General features: G+C 45.3%; 1 protein-coding gene across 1 annotated transcript in view; it reads left to right on the top strand.

Moving 5' to 3' along the window:
- Nucleotides 1–18,908, top strand: part of BSN (bassoon presynaptic cytomatrix protein) — a 334,369-nt gene that overhangs the window by 271,381 nt on the left and 44,080 nt on the right. Inside the window, exon 4 of the mRNA XM_038771717.1 lies at nucleotides 18,126–18,551. Within this exon, the coding sequence (XP_038627645.1) occupies nucleotides 18,126–18,551 (426 nt within the window). The remainder of the gene's footprint in view (nucleotides 1–18,125; nucleotides 18,552–18,908) is intronic.

Genomic DNA, 18,908 nt, shown 5'->3' with positions numbered 1-18,908 from the left:
GACGGTCCCTACCCAACAATGGGCTCACAGTCTAATAGGGGGAGTCAGACAGCAAAACAAAACAAGTAGACAGGTGTCAACACCATTAGAATAAATAGAACTATAGCTATATACACATCATTAATAAAATAGAGTAATAAATATGTACAAATATACATACACAAGTGCTGTGGGGAGGGGGTGGGAGAGAGCAGAGGGATGGGGGGCAATGGGGAGGGGAGGAGGAGGAGAGGAAAAGGGGGATGCTCAGTCTGGGAAGGCTTCCTGGAGGAGGTGAGCTCTCAGTAGGGCTTTGAAGGGAAGAAGAGAGCTAGTTTGGCAGATGTGTGGAGGGAGGACAATCCAGGCCAGAGGTAGGACGTGGGCCAAGGGTCGATGGTGGGACAGGTGAGAATGAGGCCCAGTGAGGACGTTAGTGGCAGAGGAGCAGAGGGTGCGGGCTGGGCTGTAGAAGGAGAGAAGGGAGGTGAGGTAGGAGGGGGCGAGGTGATGGACAGCCTTGAAGCCGAGAGTGAGGAGTTTTTGCTTGATTCGAAGGTTGATAGGCAACCACTGGAGATTTTAGAAGAGAGGAGTGACATGCCCAGAGTGTTTCTATAGAAAGATAATCCGGGCAGCGGAGTGAAGTATAGACTGAAGAGGGGAGAGACAGGAGGATGGGAGATCATCACCTGTGTGCCTTTAGGCAAGTCACTTAACTTCTCTGTGCCTCAGTTATCTCATCTGTAAAATGGGAATTAAGACTGTGAGCCCCACGTGGGACAACCTGATTACCTTATATCTACCTCAGCGCTTAGAACAGTGCATGGCACATAGTAAGCGCTTTACAAATACCATCATCATCATAGGTGCTGTGAGGCTGAGGATGGGGTGAATGCCAAATGCCCAAAGGTCACAGATCCACATGCCTAGAAGATGCAGCAGGGAGAGGGAACTGGCGAAAAGAGGCCTTACTTGGGGAAGACCTCTTGGAGGAGATGTAAACTTAATAAGGCTTTGAAGGTGGGGAGGGTGGTGGTCTGGTGTATATGGGAGGCGAGGAGGGAGGATGTGGGATAGGGGTTGGCGATGGGACAGATTGAGATCAGGGCATGGTGAGCAAACCAGTGCCAGAAGAGCTATGTTTGTGGGCTAGGCTATAGTAAGAGATCAGGGAGATAAGGTAGGAGGGGGTGAGCTGATTGAGGGCTAACACATTTCCCTCCTCACGTGATATGGCCCAGAATTCCCTGCTCTCTCCCCTCCTCACAATCCTTCAAATTGATCATGATACACCAAGTGCCTTGGCTGAATGAAATGGATGGAGAATTGTGGAAGAGTGCCCATTAGGGAAAAATGTCCATCACTTGAGCAACCAACGAGAAGGAATGCCAAGCTGGACTTTGTGCATTTTTTTGTACTCAGTCACTGATGTAGCCTTGAATCATTTCTGATAATCCATCAGCAGTAACAGAACTTATTGCATGTCTTCTGTGTGCAGAGCACTGTAGAAGCTCCTTGAGAACATGAAATAGAAGTAAAAGATGTATCTTTGCCCTTGAGGAGCTTGGACTCTAATGGGGGAATTGAGTGCATCCAATTGCTTGCGTGACCTGGCATTAGAGGGGCACCATCCCCATATCCCTTGGGGAGGAAACCACACTGGAAACCTTCATCCGCGGGGACCCTTGAATGAGGAGTTGGCAGCCTTGACAAATGGTTGATAAGATTCATGAATTTATAGTCACATAATCTCACCAACCAGAGAATCTATTTTGGCAATGTCAGGGAAGGTTCAAGATCATGATTCCCGGTTCTCTAGGTGAGCTAAAACTGCCACATGTACTAAGGAGTCGTGTTTCTTTTTCTTTAAAAAAAAGGGCCCCCTCAGACACCGTGGATTGTTACAGAAAAGACACATTGCTGTCCTCTCACCTATTAGTGCTCTGCCCCCAGGTAGCCTTAATTTGTACAGGGAGAATTGCCGATGCTAAACACCCACAGCTCTTCGATTCTCCAGTCCCAAAGTCCAAGCAGCAAGGCTTGAAGCAAGGTGGGCAGAAGGTGGTGGTGGAATTGAAGAATGGAAACTCCCTACTTTCAGGATGGTGGACCAAGTGCTAGTGTCAGTTCACTGTATTTATTGAGTGCTTACTGTGTGCAGAGCACTGTACTAAGTGCTTGGGAGAGTACAGTATAACTGACATATTCCCTTCCCACAATGAGCATACAGTCCCAGACCTTGCATTCTTCCCTCTCAGCTGGAGTAAAGCAGAGATTTATGAAGGGGCAGAGTTATGCGAAGCTCCTTTGGATTAGTAGCTGAGAGGGTAGTTGGCCATTTGTTTTTGTTTCCTTTTTGGGTAAATGTACACTTCCGTGGTCTGGGGTCTTGGCCAAAGGTGCTGCTTCAAAATAGGCTCCAGGACTCCCATACAGGTCCTGGGGAGCTCTGGCAAGGCCTGGCACAAATGAAGCACAGAAATTATACCCCGTCGAAAGTGTGGTGATTGAGCTTCTTCTTGAGAAGACATTTCCCAACACTAATCCATCGACCAATCAATCAGCCTGGCCTAGTGGAAAGAGCACAGGTCTGGGAGATGGAGGATCTGGGTTCTAATCCCAGCTCTGCCACCATTTGCCTGCTGTGTGACCTTGGGCAAGTCATTTTATTTCTCTGGGCCTCAGTTTCCTCATCTGTAAAATGGACATTCAATACCTGTTCTCCCTCTCCTCTAGACTGTAAGCCCCATGTGGGACAGGAATGTATTCAACCTAAATTGTATCTACCCCAGCACTTAGTATGGTGCTTGGTACATAGTAAAGGCTTAACAAATACCATAATTATCATTATTATTATTATTTATTGAGCATTTACTATGTGCAGAGCACTCCACTTAATGCTTGAGAGAGTACAATATAATAGAGTTGGTAGACAGGTCCAGAAGCAGCTTACAGTCTAGTGGTGGAGGCAGGCATTAAAATAAATTACAGATAGGGGAAATGACAGTATGTACATAAGTGCTGTGGGGCTGAGGTTGGGGGGACTATCAAGTGCTTAAGGGCTACAGATCCACACGCATAGGGTACACAGAAGGGAGGGGAGGGCTTAGTCAGGGATCACTGATGTCAAGGGATCACTCAACCTGAAAGAGAAGGATCATTTCAAGTTGGCTCATGGAGAGGTTTCTGGCATCCCAGGAATTTGGAGAAGAATTTGCAGGAGCAAAGGTGCTCTCAGGAAAGCAAAGTGTAGTTGGGGTACATTTGTTCTTAGAAATCTCTGGAAAAATAGAAACAAACCAAATGATTGATAGGGGTTTCACTCTGTCATGTTTTGCTTCTTTGTTCGGGCCTGATTTGACGTCCAACTGTATAAATAGGAGCTCAGCACTTAAAGCAGCATGGCCTAATGGATATGCCTGGGCATCAGAAGGAACCGGGTTCTAATCCCAGCTCTGCCACTTGTCTGCTGTGTGACCTAGGGCAAGTCACTTAACTTCTCTGGGCTTCAGTTACCTTATCTCTAAAAATGGGTAGTAAAACTGTGAGCCCTGAGTGGGACAGAGACTATATCCAACCTGATAAGCTTGTTTCTACCCCAGCAATTAGTCCAGTGCCTGGCACATATTAAGAGCTTAACATATGCCTTAAAAAAATCAGACTGTTTATTTATGTGGGGGTATGCGGTACATGGCAAGGGAAGGGCAAAGCTTGGAACTTGACGTAAACTGAACCTGTTGTGCTTTCAGCATTTTCTATTTGCCATTGGCTGCTCGTTAAACAATATGAGTCAAGTCAATATACTTTCTCTTCGGAGGACTTGAGTGATTCTGGATTTCATTACCCTTCTGAATGGCTCGAGCCCACCGAGGCATTGACTAAAAATCTGGAATGAGTTTAACATCATTAGACATACAAACCAATTTAATTTAAAAGTAAGATTTTGTTTCAGAATTAGCAGACAGAAATGACTAACTTTGTTTTCAGAATCAATCCTGGAGCCAGGATCAACATTCAGACACCTTTCTGTTGGAATCTGGCAGGTGATGGGAAAATTGAATAAGGATATTTTGTTTGGTTCATTCATGGATCTCCAAACAGCTTACCAATAATCATAATTATTGAGCGCGTACTTGTGCAGAGCACTGCACTAAGCACTTGGGAGAGTATAACAGACATATTTCCAGCCCACAAGGAGATTATAGTCTATAGGGGGAGACAGACATTAATATAAATGAATAAAATTACACCTATGGACATAAGCGCTGTGGGGCTGGGAGTCGGGTGTACAAAGGGAGTAAGTCAGAGCAATGCAAAAGGGAGTGGGAGAAGAGGAAAGGAGGGCTTCGTCAGGGAAGGTTTCTTAGAGGAGATGTGCCTTCAGTAAGGCTTTGAAGGGAGGGGGAAAGTAATTTGTAGGATATGAGGAGGGAGAGTGTTCCCGGCCAGAGGCAGGATGTATTTGAGAGGTCAGTGGCGAGATAGACAAGATCGAGGTACAGTGAGTAGGTCAGCATTAGAGAAGCAAAGTATGTGGGCTGGGTTGTAGTAGGAGAGCGGTGAAGTGTGAGGTACAAGAGGGCAAGGTGATTGAGTGCTTTAAAGCCGATGGTATGGAGTCTCTGTGTGATGCAGAGGTGGACGGACAACCACTGGAGGGTCTTGAGGGGAGGGGAAACATGGACAGAGTGTTTTGGTAGAGAAATGATCGAGACAGCAGAGTGAATGAAGTATGGACTGGAGTGGGGAGAGACAAGAAGCAAGGAGGCTGATACAGTAATCAAGGCAGGATAGGATATGTGTTTGGATTAATCTGGTAGCAGTTTAATTAAACCTCCCAGCATCCCTTTGAGTAAAGCCAATATTGGTATTCCTTATTTTTTTTAATTAGGAAGTTGGAGGAGCTTAGACACAGAGAAGATCTATGATTTCCTCAAAGCCACATAGTGAATCAGGGACAGGGACCCAAAGTGTTCAGGGATGCTGCTTAGCTGTACATAGATCTAGTAGAGCACTGAGAGACTGAGACTGAGCAGAATGCAGCTGGACTTAACAAATACATCCATTCACTCAGCAGTAGCAAATGAAAAATTTAAAGGTACAATCAGATAATCCAATGTGCAATTACCAAACATAGCCACAGGAAGCATTCAGCTAAAATAAACAAACAGTAGAGTAGCCATTTACAGCTCAGATATTTACAAGGCATTTACAACGTATTTACAAGGGCAGAGAAAAACTTTCTTTTATGGTATTTGTTAAGCGCTTACTATGTGCCAGGCACTGTTCTAAGCAGTGGCATGGATACAAGATAGGTTGGACATAGTCCATGTCCCACATGGGGCTCACAGTTTTCATCCCCATTTTGCAGATGAGGTAACTGAAGCACAGAGAAGTTAAGTGTCTTGTCCACGGTCACACAGCAGACAAGTGGTGGAGCAGGGATTAAGACCCAGCTCCTCCATACCCAAGCCCGGGCTCTATCCACGAGACAACACTGCTTCTCATATATCTGAGAAATACCTGACAGTGGTACTTTTTTTTTTACTGGCTGGCTACCTAAATCCATTTTTTTAAAGCCTGGCATTCAGTATCATTGATTCAGAGGGCTAGGATCCACTCTAAAAGGAATTAAATTTCAGAGGGGTCAAGTTATTAGTATTATCCTTCTATTCCTGTTATTAAACAGTTTTTCATTCCCTGTTCTGTAAGGAACATTTAAAAAGACATGGCCTCTACTTTCAAGGAGTTTATATTGAGAAAATTCCAGACACATTGAGACATACTCATAAAGCCAATGTCACAGAACTCTGAAGTGAGAATGACCTTGCTCTTTGTGGACATGTCAAGTGGGCAGGAGGGGAGCGTTGTGGACTTTTCTTCCTCTTGCCTCCTCTCACCGCCTCTCCAAGTTCAGTTTGGCTCCAAATGGGCTTCTAAAGGAGGATTCTGGAGAAGGGGAGGAAGTTGGTTTGATGGATGGAAAGTGAGAGGCTGTTCCAGTCAGAAAGGTGGAGAGAAAGAGTGTCTGGAGGCAGAGGAACAAAGGAAGCTAAGAGGCAAAGTTCTTTACTGGGCCAAGGGAACAAACAGGGGATGGGGGAAAGAGAACAGCTATTAGGCAAGGGCTGGTAAGGTGTGTGGTTTAAATTGGAGACAGTAGGCAGCGTGGAGCCAGAGAGGAAGCTTGGGGAGGAGGAGAAGAATGTGCTGAAAGTTGCTAAAAAGGAAGATAGTTTTTGGACTGAGTTACTGCAAGCTTCCCGGAGGGTGAGAAATGGAGACAGGGAGGCCAGGGAGAAAGTTGCAGAATGGGACATGAGGGTGATGATTGAGGCAGAGAAGGTTGTGTCTACTTTTCTACTCTCCCAAGCATGTAGTACCGTGCTCTTGCACACAGCAAGTGCTCAATCAACACTACTGAATGATTGATAAATGCTATCGAGTGACTGCTTGAATAATAGAACACAGATAAAAACGAGTGGGTTTTGAGGTCTGTTGTGGGAGTGGGGGGGGGGGGGGTGGTCTCATCTTAAAACCAAGAAAGGCTACATTTCATCTGTTTTGAAATCCAAGAATTTGGCTACAATACTGTATCTACTGTCTGAAATTTCTGAGCCGGTGCTGTACTGCCCTAATTTCATAGGATGTGTTCTCAGAAAGGAAGGAATCATTGTTTTGGATTTGTTGATGCCTCTCGTTCTTTAATTCACAATCTTAATGATGTGATCATGATACCTCTATGGATCGCATTAGTGATCCTCTAGACTGTAAGATCTTTGTGGGCAGGGATCGTGTCTACCAACTCTATTCTATTGCACTTTCCCCACACGCTTAGTACAGTGCTTGGCACATAGTAAGCACTCAATAAATACCATTGATTGATTGACTGACCAGGGCCTGGTTCCCTGAAAAAAATGACTCAGTAGCACCTTGAGAATTGGCCTTTGGGGCTAGCACCTTTGCACTATGATGGCAAAGATTTGAGATCCTTTGGCTTTAGTTGAGGGATTTATCAACTCTGTTGTATTGTACTCTCCCAAGTGCTTATTACAATGCTCTGCATGCAGTAAGCACTTAATAAATACCATTGACTGATTACCCTTCCTCTTACTGCCAGATCTTGGAGAAGCTAGGGTACAACTGAGGCTTTGTCGATCACTCATTCCATCACTGAATAGTACTTATTGTACACCTACTATGTGCAGAGCACTGTCCTAACTGCATAGGAAAGTACAATTAAGAGAAATGGACCCTGCCCTCCAGGAACTTACAGACTAAGGGGGACTGACAGACACACACCATTAATAAATGTTATAGTTTTTGATTCCAAATGCATAGAAGGAAAAATAGATAAGTAAATAAATCTAAATTAATCTAAGTCAAGACTCTATATACAAGTACTTGAGAGTATAAATATAATAGCTGTTGGGTGGACACGACCTGAGAAGGTGAAGCTTAACTGGTGAATGCCTCCTGATTTTCTGAAGATGGAGAGGACTGTGGTCTGATGGATCTGAAGCAGGAGAAAGTTCCAGGTTGTACCTTGATCTTGTCTGTCTTGTGGCCGACCCCTCGCCCACATCCTGCCTCTGGCCTGGAGTGCCCTCCCTCTTCATATCCGACAGACATTACTCTCCGCACCTTCAAAGCCTTACTAAAAGCACATCTCCTCCAAGAGTCCTTCTCTGACTAAGCCATCTCCTCTCCTCCTACTCCCTCTGTGTCACCCTTTCACTTGAATTTGCACCCTTTTTTCACCCCTCCCTCAGCCCCACAGCACTTATGTACATATCCGTCATTTCTTTTGTTTATATTAATGTTGGTATCCCCCTATAAACTGTAAACTCACTGTGGGCAGGGAATGCACTGTTATTATATTGTACTCTCCCAAGTGCTTAGTACAGTGCTCTGCACACAATAAGTACTCAATAAGTATGATTGAAAAAATAAAAGATGAGGGGCATGAGCAAGGTTTTGGAAATGGGACAGTTGAGAGCAATAAACAGTGAAGTAAGCTTTGGAGGAATAAAGAGAATAAATTGGGCTGTCATGGTAGAAAGAGTGGATAAAGTATGATAGCTGATGAAGCACCTTAAAACCAATGGCCCCAGACTGAGCCCCCTTTCTCCTCTCCCCCTCCCCATCCCCCCGCCCTACCTCCTTCCCCTCCCCACAGCGCCTGTATATATGTTTGTACAGATTTATTACTCTATTTATTTTACTTGTACATATTTACTATTCTATTTATTTTGTCAATGATGTGCATCTAGCTTTACTTGCTAGACAAACCACATGTTTTGTTTTGTTGTCTGTCTCCCCCTTCTAGACTGTGAGCCCGTTGTTGGGTAGGGACCGTCTCTATATGTCGCCAACTTGTACTTCCCAAGCGCTTAGTACAGTGCTCTGCAGACAGTAAGCGCTCAATAAATACTGTTGAATGAATGAATGAATGGTCAGGAGTTTCTGTCTGAAGCAAAGATGAATGGGGAACCATTGGAGGTTGTTGAGAAGTGGAGAGACATGTGTAACACAGGTTTTAGAAAGATGATCATAATAATTATGGTACTTGTTAAGTGCTTACTATGTGCCAAGCACTGTTCTAAGCACTGGAACCTGAGCAGCAGAGTTAACTATAGAGTGAAAAGGGAAGAGGCTGGAGTCAGGGAAGAGCAGCAATGTGGCCTAGTGGGAAGAGCACAGGCCTGGGAGTCAGAAGACCTGGGCAAGTGACCTTGGGCAAGTCATTTAAATGTTCTGTGCCTCAGTTTTCTCATCTGTAAAATGGGGATTCAGTATCTGTTCTCCCTCCTACTTAGGCTGTGAGCAGCATGTGGGACAGGGACTGTGTCCGACCTGCCTATCTTGTATCTACACTTAATTCAGTACTTTAACCACAGGTCCCTTGGTGAAATGAAGCTTTCTGGCCCTGAATTCCTACCATACAATTACAGACCGCATCTAAATGACAGAGACATTAGGACCTGAATGATACCAGTTCATCTCTTTTGAATTATTTTACTTCAACAAGAGATATTTTTTAAAACTGCAGGGTTCCATCTTAATTATTAAATTATTGCCTTCCAAAAGACACAGAAAAATTCAACTTGGAAAGAAAGGGCTGAGATGCAAATTGGGTAAGAGTATCACTACCCAGCTTCCAATCTATTTATATTGATGCTATTGATGCCTGTTTACTTGTTTTGATGTCTGTCTCCCCGCTTCTAGACTGTGAGCCCGTTGTGGGCAGGAATCATCTCTCTTTGTTGCTGAATTGTACTTTCCAAGCTCTAAGTACAGTGCTCTGAACACTGTAAGGGCTCAATAATTGCAATTGAATGAATTAATTAATGTGTTTTGGGAATAACTGGGGAAAGGCACTAGCCATTAGTGTTTCATTTTTCACTTTGCTCACACACATTCCCCAGATTAGAGATCCCTCACTCTTCAAATCTTTCGCAATATATCCTTTCTATTCTCCATAGTCTTCCTCAAAATCTACCTCCAACTAAATACCTTATCCCTGATTAGGTATATACTGCTTTACATAATCCATGAATTTATTCATTTTTTAAACTCTAGCTCTTATCAATTATATCTACAATTTTCCTTTTTACTCCCACTGTATATATACAATTAATGGCTACCCATCACTGGTATTTATTGGATGTTTGCCCTGTGCAGAGCACTGTGTCATACACCTGGGAGAGTACACTAGAGTTAGCAGACAGGTTCCCTACCCTTGTGGAGCTTACAGTCTTCTCCCCTTTTATGTTGTCAGCTACTCAAGAGCAGGGCAAGAGTGTTGTGGACAAAGTGCTCTGCACAAAATAGGCACTCAAGAAGCTCTACTGACTAATGCAGGCTATCATAAAACATTTTACTCCCCCCCCCACCCAGTATATTGACAAAGATTTAGCTAACCTAAACTGCACATTAACTCTCATACCTGGGACATGCATTCCATCTAGCCATCTGCCTGTTGGCCCATGGCATTACCCAATAAAGACTCCATTAGAGGATGAACAGAAGGGTACAGGAAGACAAGACATGCAACTGATGATTTGGAGATTTGGATAGGGAAAATGTTGAAACCACTGCTTAAAGTGAGGTTTTTGCTTTATGTGTGTGTCACATTTAGCCATGTTTCACCTTACCTCATGCTATGGACGTTAGAAAAGCAGTTACATATAACTAAGACTACATGAAGCAACATCCACAGATTATTCAAATGAATATGAATATCTGTAATGAGTGAACAAATGAATAACATTTATATTAATTTCTGTCTCACCCCTAGACTATAATGTGGGCAGGGAACGTTTCTGCCAACTCTGTACTCTCCAAAGAACATAGTACAGTGTTCTGCACACAGTAAGTGCTCCATAAATAACAATGATTGACACATGGTAAATGCTTAACAAATACCACAAATATTATTATTATTATTATTATTATTATTATTATTATTATTATCATCATAGAGAGACCAGTGAGGAGGCTGATACCATAATCAATCCGGGCTAAGATAAGGGCCTGGGCTAGTGTGGTGGTCATTTGAATAGAGAGGAAGAGGTAGGTCTGGGAAATGTTGTGGAGGAAGAACCATCAGGGTTGAGCAACAGACTAAGTGGGAAAGTTGAAAGTCAGTGAAGAGTCGAGGATAATACAAAGGTTGCAGGCTGCTGGGACTGGGAGGATGGTGGAGTTTTCTATTGTGAAAGTCAGGCTTCATCAATTAATTCTTAAGACTGTGACCAGGCCAGGCTGCTTTTCTTCCCCACAAGAAAGGGTACCTTCTCCCATGCATATCCTGTTGAGCACAGAAAGCCCCTATTCCATCTCCGGTAGAATGATTGATGACTGTTGCCCAGTTTAAGAGTTTGAGTACCTAGCGTCCAATAACAGAATAATAATAATAGTAATCACAATAATTGTGGTGTTTAAGTGCTTACTGTATGCCAAGCACTGTACAAGATGATCAGGTGGGACCCAGTCCCTGTCCCACATGGGGCTCACAGTCTAAGTAGGAGGGAGGTATTGAATCCCCATTTTACAGGTGAGGTAACTGAGGCACAGAGAAGTTAAATGACTTGCCCAAGGTCACATAGCAGACAACTGAAAGAACCGGGATTAGGACCCAGCTCCTTTGACTCCCAGGCCTGGACTTTTTCCACTAAGCAATGCAGCTTCCCGAACTCCCTTCACCTGGTTCTGCCTCTGATCACCAACATCAGGAGCTGATGCGGCTCTATAGATTTGTTCAGGTCTTATATCATATCAATGAAACATTTGGACTCTGGATGAAAAATGCTATAGACATGAGGGGCACTCTAAGTATTATTATCAAGCACTTAGTACAGTGCTCTATACCAGTGATTGATCGTTGAGTTTTTTTCTCCCTTTTCATTTTCTTGGGGCTATGGCTACCCGCTCTTAGGAGCCACAGAAAGAAATGCAATCTTCCTGAGGCCTTTCCATATCCTCCATTGGAAATGGGGATGCACCTGCTTCGAATAGGGAATCACTACCTGGATCAATAGAGGCTGAACCGGTATTGGAATCACATGTAATGTACCCCCTGACCCTGGCATGCTCCTGAACAAGGAATGCTCTGCATCCTTGCATATGCATCCTGCTAAGCAACAGACTCTTGCACTGCCCATGGGAGTGGGAAATCCATTCTCCTCTCTTCTCTCTCTCCCCATACACACAAGACTATGAAAGCACACTTGAAACATATAGTTTCTCCCTCTACATGGAGAGGCGGAGGATGGAATCAAGCCCATTATTTTTTATCAGATAAAACTGACATTAACATATTATGCTAATACAGGCACTGGCCAAATGCTCTGCCAGACAAAACTATTTCTCCTCCCTTATTGACACCCATGCCCATCATCCCCGTCAGCTCTTCCGTACATTCAACTCCCTTCTCAGGCCCCTGGTTCCTCCCCCTCCTCCTTCCCTCACCCCCAACGATCTGGCCTCCTACTTCATTAATAAAATTAAATCCATCAGGTCTGACCTCCCCAAAGTGATTCCCCCCCACTTTCTTCAACCCCCCAGCTCTCAACACTCTCTGCTACTCTCCCATCCTTCCCAGCAGTATCCTCAGAGGAGCTCTCCTCCCTCCTCTCAAGTGCTACTCCAGCCACCTGTGCTTCTGACCCCATTCCCTCTCATCTCATGAAATCTCTTGCTCTGTCCCTTCTCCCCTCCTTAACTTCCATCTTCAACCACTCACTCTCCACTGGTTCCTTCCCCTCTGCCTTCAAACATGCCCATGTCTCACCCATCCTAAAAAACCCTCTCTTGACCCCACCTCACCTTCTAGTTATCGCCCTATCTCCCTCCTACCATTCCTTTCCAAACTTCTTAAACGAGTTGTCTACACATGCTGCCTCGAATTCCTCAACGACAACTCTCTCCTCGACCCCCTCCAATCTGGCTTCTGTCCCCTACATTCCACGGAAACTGCCCTCTCAAAGGTCACCAATGACCTCCTGCTTGCCAAATCCAACGGCTCCTACTCTATCCTAATCCTCCTTGACCTCTCAGCTGCCTTTGACACTGTGGACCACCCCCTTCTCCTCAACCCACTATCCAACCTTGGCTTCACAGACTCTGTCCTCTCCTGGTTCTCCTCTTATCCCTCCGGCCATTCATTCTCAGTCTCTTTTGCAGGCCCCTCCTCCCCCTCCCATCCCCTTACTGTAGGGGTTCCTCAAGGGTCAATTCTTGGTCCCCTTCTGTTCTCTATCTACACTCACTCCCTTGGTGAACTCATTGGCTCCCACGGCTTCAACTATCATCTCTACGCTGATGACACCCAAATCTACATCTCTGCCCCTGCTCCCTCTCCCTCCAGGCTCGTATCTCCTCCTGCATTCAGGACATCTCCATCTGGATGTCTGCCTGCCATCTAAAACTCAACATGTCCAAGACTGAACTCCTTATCTTCCCTCCCAAACCCTGCCCTCTCCCTGACATTCCCATCACTGTTGACGGCACTACCATCCTTCCCGTCTCACAAGCCCGCAAACTTGGTGTCATCTTCGACTCCGCTCTCTCATTCACCGCTCACATCCAATTTGTCACCAAATCCTGCCGGTCTCAGCTCCACAACATTGCCAAGATCCGCCCTTTCCTCTCCATCCAAACCGCTACCCTGCTCGTTCAAGCTCTCATCCTATCCCGTCTGTATTACTGTATCAGCCTCCTCGCCGATCTCCCATCCTCTTGTCTCTCCCCACTTCAATCCATACTTCACGCCGCTGCCCGGATTGTCTTTGTCCAGAAATGCTCTGGGCATGTTACTCCCCTCCTCAAAAATCTCCAGTGGCTACCAATCAACCTATACATCAGGCAGAAATTCCTCACACTCGGCTTCAAGGCTCTCCATCACCTCGCCCCTCCTACCTCACCTCCCTTCTCTCCTTCTACAGCCCAGCCCGCACCCTCCACTCCTCTGCCGCTAATCTCCTCACCGTGCCTCATTCTCGCCTGTCCCGCCGTCCACCCCTGGCCCACGTCATTCCCCTGGCCTGGAATGCCCTCCCTCCCCACATCCGCCAAGCTAGCTCTCTTCCTCCCTTCAAAGCCCTACTGAGAGCTCACCTCCTCCAGGAGGCCTTCCCAGACTGAGCCCCCTCCTTCCTCTTCCCCTCCTCCCCCTCTCCATCCCCCCGCCTTACCTCCTTCCCTTCCCCACAGCACCTGTATATATGTATATATGTTTGTTCGTATTTATTACTCTATTTATTTATTTTACTTGTACGTATCTATTCTATTTATTTTATTTTGTTAATATGTTTTGTTTTGTTCTCTGTCTCCCCCTTCTAGACTGTGAGCCCACTGTTGGGTAGGGACCATCTCTGTATGTTGCCAACTTGTACTTCCCAAGTGCTTAGTACAGTGCTCTGCACACTGTAAGCGCTCAATAAATACGATTGATTGATTGATCACACACCTCTGCTGGTGAGGAAAAAAACACCTTGTGGCTATTTAAAGGAGTACCTCGATTGAAGTCAGTTTATGCTAAATCCCCTGTTCCTTAACCATTATATGAGAACTCACCCCAATCACCAAGATACCAATTAGCTTTTTGATGATGCACTTCAACCTCCTCTTTGTTTCAGCTCTTTTGCCACCTCCATGTACTTTTTAATCTTCTCTAGTAAGTCAAACAGATCATGGCTTTCAGTAATTTGCTATGGCAGTGGAGCTTTGAGCCCTTAACCAGCAGTCACTGATTAATCCATACCGGTGTGAAGAGTGAAAGAGTTACAGGGGACCAGTGAGTTTCAGAAACCAAAGAAAGTTGTGCACAGTTATTTCCCATTTCCAGGCCCAGGGAAACTAAGAGGGTCATTAAATAAAGTTTCATCAGAATGGCCCAAATCCTGGAGAATGTTTAGCCGGGTGGTTCGTTTTTCCCACAGGCAATGCAATTAGTGACTTTTTAAATGAGCACTCTTGCAGAAACAACTTAAATGAGCACTTCTGCAGAAAAATAACTTTTCCATCCAGCTGTTAAAAGTGAAGCACAAAGATTTGAAATGATAGAAGCAGAAAGAGAGCACCAAAAAAGCTTTCTATTCCTGATCACTACTGAGGAGGTAAAAATAGCCTTTTCATGACTGGAAGGAGCTTCGGATCTATTAGCTCAGAGTGTCTGCTTTCTCCTCACAGGCTTTTTGCCACTTACTTGCCTGTTGTCGGCAGCTTGGTCCCGGGACACAGGGAAAAGACAGGCCTTGCATAGACTATCTGTAGACAAATTATCCTATCTTTCCCTCTGTCCTGTGCTTTGCACAGAATGTTTTCTTTCACATTTTTGTGGACAAAGAATTGGTACCCTTGGAGAGGGAAGAAGGGGAAGATGTCCAGTTGGTCTTGGGCTAGCTGAACCCGTGTCATTGGAGGAGGATGGAGAATCAGAGAGTGCCTACCCCAAATCTCACTTTTACCAATAGGATGGAGAAGCCAAAAATCTGAAGTCCCCTGACAAAGGGACTTTGGACCGAACCCCATCCCCTCCCAAGACAAATAAAGGAGAAGGGAGATTGATTGCTGCTAGCCTTAACCAGGAGGAACTTCCTGTTGCTGGTCTTCCCAGTTGAAATTAGCATTCTCCCAAAGTGGAGAAGCTCCCAGAGAAACAGCATGGCTTAGTGGATAGAGCACAGGCCTGCAAGTAGTCAGAAGACCTGGGTTCTAATCCCGGCTCCACCACCTGTCTGCTGTGTGACCTTGGGCAAGTCATTTCACTTCTCTGTGCCTCAGTTATCTCATCTGTAAGATGGGGATTAAAGCTGTGAGCCCCATGTGGGACATGGACTGTGTCCCATCTGATTATCTTGTGTCTACCCCAGTGCTTAGTACAGTGCCTAGCCCATAATAAGTGCTTAAAATATATGTTAAAAAAAATTGGAGCATTTCAACTCCACTCCAGAACCTGTTTGCACAGGATCAGAACCATGTCCACTTTGTCCCAGCACAAACAGAACGCTTTGCCTTATGAACATGGCTGCCCGGAATGGTAAACTGAAAGAAGCAGAGGCAGAAGCAATTTTTTTGTTGTCTGTTGTGACGGGGTTAGCAGAAGGCATGAGGAAATACTCTAAAGATTTGAATGCTGTGGAACCTGGGGGCTGTGGGGGTGGAAGGGAGTGGGTGTGTGGGTTTGTACGATGGTACAGTCAAAATAGGAGAAGTAAAAGGGAGTTAGGCTGCCTGGGAGCAGGAGTTAGAGCAAACCGGGCTGGCTCAAAAATAGCAGAGGTCGGGGAGTGAAAGTGGGTAAGCCTTCGGATTTGATTGAGCTCCTCAATACTTTCCTTGTAAAGAACACGATAATGGTATTTTCAATCACCATAATTCTCTCTTTGACCATCCCATAGTAACAACTTTCCATGAAAGAGCAGTTTTTCAACTCTTGCAATATATTATCATTATATATTATGTTAATATGCTGTGTATAATATATACTAATATATAGTAATAATAATGCCCTTTGTCAAGTACTTATTATGTGCCAAGCACTCTGCCCAGGGCTGAGGGAGATTCCATATAACTTGATCGGACATAGTCTCACAGTCTAAGGGGAAGGAAGAACAGGTATTGTTCTACTGGTGAGGAAACTGAGGCACAGAGAAGGTACGTTACTTGCCAAAGTCGTACAACAGGTGAGTAGCAGCGCAGTGAATAGAACCCGGGTCTCCAGACTCCCAGTTTCTGTGCTCTTTCCATTAGACCACACTGCTTATCTAGTGATCAGCAGAAGTTGTTTCCTCTGTAGGTTGCAGGAAAATTTTACGCTTCGCCAAATTGCCATCAGAAACAGGAATGCCAGAGTCTATTTGGATGCTGGGTAGATTCTTCATGAAACCACCTTATTCAAATGGCCATCTGTTAGGGACAGAGCTATGCCCCCTCACCACTTCCCACTGGAGGAACCATCCCTTGCCTGAGAGTCAGGAAATACTTAAAGATGCAGGGCCCTCACAGCTCTGAGGAGCAGCCTGAAAGATCACAATTGCTTTCGTTTAGGCCAAGAATTGTGGGTCGAACTGATCAATGTCCGTGTAAAGGCTGCAGAAATTGGATTGAGGATTCAGAGTTCTACTTCTCTGGATATTCAAAGCCTGCCCTGGGCTCCATAAAATGGTCCACTCTACATCTATGAATGACTGAGCCCCCTCCTCCCCCTCCCCATCCCCCCCCCCGCCTTGCCTCCTTCCCCTCCCCACAGCACCTGTATATATGTATATATGTTTGTACGCATTTATTACTCTATTTTATTTGTACATATTTATTCTATTTATTTTATTTTGTTAATATGTTTTGTTTTGTCGTCTGTCTCCCCCTGCTAAACTGTGAGCCCGCTGTTGGGTAGGGACCGTCTCTCTATGTTGCCAACTTGGACTTCCCAAGCGCTTAGTACAGTGCTCAGCACACAGTAAGTGCTCAATAAATATGATTGAATGAATCTATAGGGCTTCCCATAAGCTCATTCCATTTGCCCAGTCATAGGGCCTGCTGGGCTCATCACAGAAACTTGTAAAAAAAAAAAATTCTATAGAAAGTTGGCGTGGAATCAAATAGGGACCTCCACTTACCGAATAAAGAAAAATTCCAAATTCAGAACCTATAAGCCAAAGGCCCTTAGTTCAATCAATCAATCAATCAATCAGTGGTATTTACCAAGCACTTGATGGGGGTAGGGCACTGATTTAAGTGCTTGGGAGAATACACTACGATGTAGTTGGAAGACAAGATCCCTCCCCTCGAGGTGCTTACAATCTAGTGTGGGAGACAGAATACATTAACATAAATTACAGATAGGGGGCACAGCAGAGCCTAAGAATATGTACATAATAATAATTATTGTGGTATTTGTTAAGTGCTTACTATGTGCCAGGCACTGTACTAAGTGCTGGGTGTAAACAAGCAAATCAGGTTGGACACTGTCCCTGTCCCACTTGGGGCTCACAGTCTAAATCCCCATTTTACAGATGAGGTAACTGAGGCCCAGAGAAGTGAAGTGACTTGCCTAAGGTCACACAGCAGACAAGTCGCAGAGCACATAAGTGCTGAGGGGGGTAGGGGTGGGGTATCAAAGTGTTTAAAGGGTACAAGGCCCAGACGGGAGGGCAAATGAGGTGGCGAAAATGAGGGCAATCATCTTCAGGTTCGGCAAACACCAGGGGCATTGTGGTGATCAATCAATTGATGGTATTTATTGAGTGCTTACTATGTGCAGAGCACTGGACTAAGCACTTGGGAGAGTACAACACAACTGAGTTGGTAGACATGTACCCTGCCCCAAGGAGCTCCCAGAGTAAAGGGGGAAACGGACGTTAAAGTAAATTATGGATACGAACGTAAGTGCCGTGGGGCTGAGGGTGGGGTGAACGTCAAATCCTCAAGGGTACAGATCCAAAGTGCATAAGCGATACAGAAGGAAGGTTGAGTGGGGGAAATGAGGGCTTAGTCATGGAAGGCCTTTTTGGAGGAGTTGTGATTTTAATGAGGCTTTGAGGAATGGTGGTGTAGCTGTTCACCCTCTTATAGTCTGAGCCCAAACTGAACTGCCTGCCAATTTACCTGTAACTAGAATTTTTTGCCCTGTTTTGCAGAAAAATGAGTGGCTGTGCTTGAACTGCCAAACCAAGAGGTTGCTAGAAGGAAGCCTGGGAGACCCCGCTCCCATGCCACTGCCTACCCCAAAGCATCAGCCAACAGGGTCTCCACGACACCAAGCAGGGTTGGCCAGTCAGCAACCGAGAGGGCCACCTGTCCCGGGTCAGCAAGCGGGACCTCCGCCAGACAGTCAGATCTCCCAGACCAAACAACTCAGGGCTTCAGAACAAAGCAAGTTTCAAGCAACCCCCCAGGAGAAAAAAACCACCGCTCCAGCTGAAGAAAAACAAGTGCCGAAGCCACCTGCAGAGTCTCCAAAGCTTTCTGATCTTCCAAAGGCAAAGAGTCTGGCAAGTAAACCCGAAACAGCCATCAAAGAAAGCAAGACAGTCACAGAGGTTCAAAAAGTGAGAGACCAGGAGGTAAGGTCAGGAGTGAGATCCTGTTAACTTATGCGATCCTAAGGGTCCAATAAGGGGTCATGTGGGTAGAAGGTAAATGGAATTTCCCTTGTAGGGAGGAACATTGTCATAGCCAATAAGAAGCAGACTCTCCATCTCAGCTCCTCTTTCCTCTATCCTAGAGATGGGAGAGAAGAGAAGTGACTAGCGGGAGAGTAAGGAAGTGACTAGAAGGAGATGGATGAGACGAAACTCCTCAAGGGCTTGCTCCGCCTTCAGGTCATCTTGGGCCCAAATGTTTTGTTTCGTTTTTTCTGGAAGAAAGGAAAAAGCAACTCAGTTTTCTTTTAGTCCTTGCTTTCCCTGCCTCCCTTTTCC

This window comes from Tachyglossus aculeatus, chromosome X1 (genome assembly GCF_015852505.1).
Source record: "Tachyglossus aculeatus isolate mTacAcu1 chromosome X1, mTacAcu1.pri, whole genome shotgun sequence".
Lineage (NCBI taxonomy): Eukaryota > Metazoa > Chordata > Mammalia > Monotremata > Tachyglossidae > Tachyglossus > Tachyglossus aculeatus.
The sequence above is the reverse complement of the archived record's forward strand: the minus strand, read 5'-3'. Positions and strand labels throughout refer to the sequence as shown.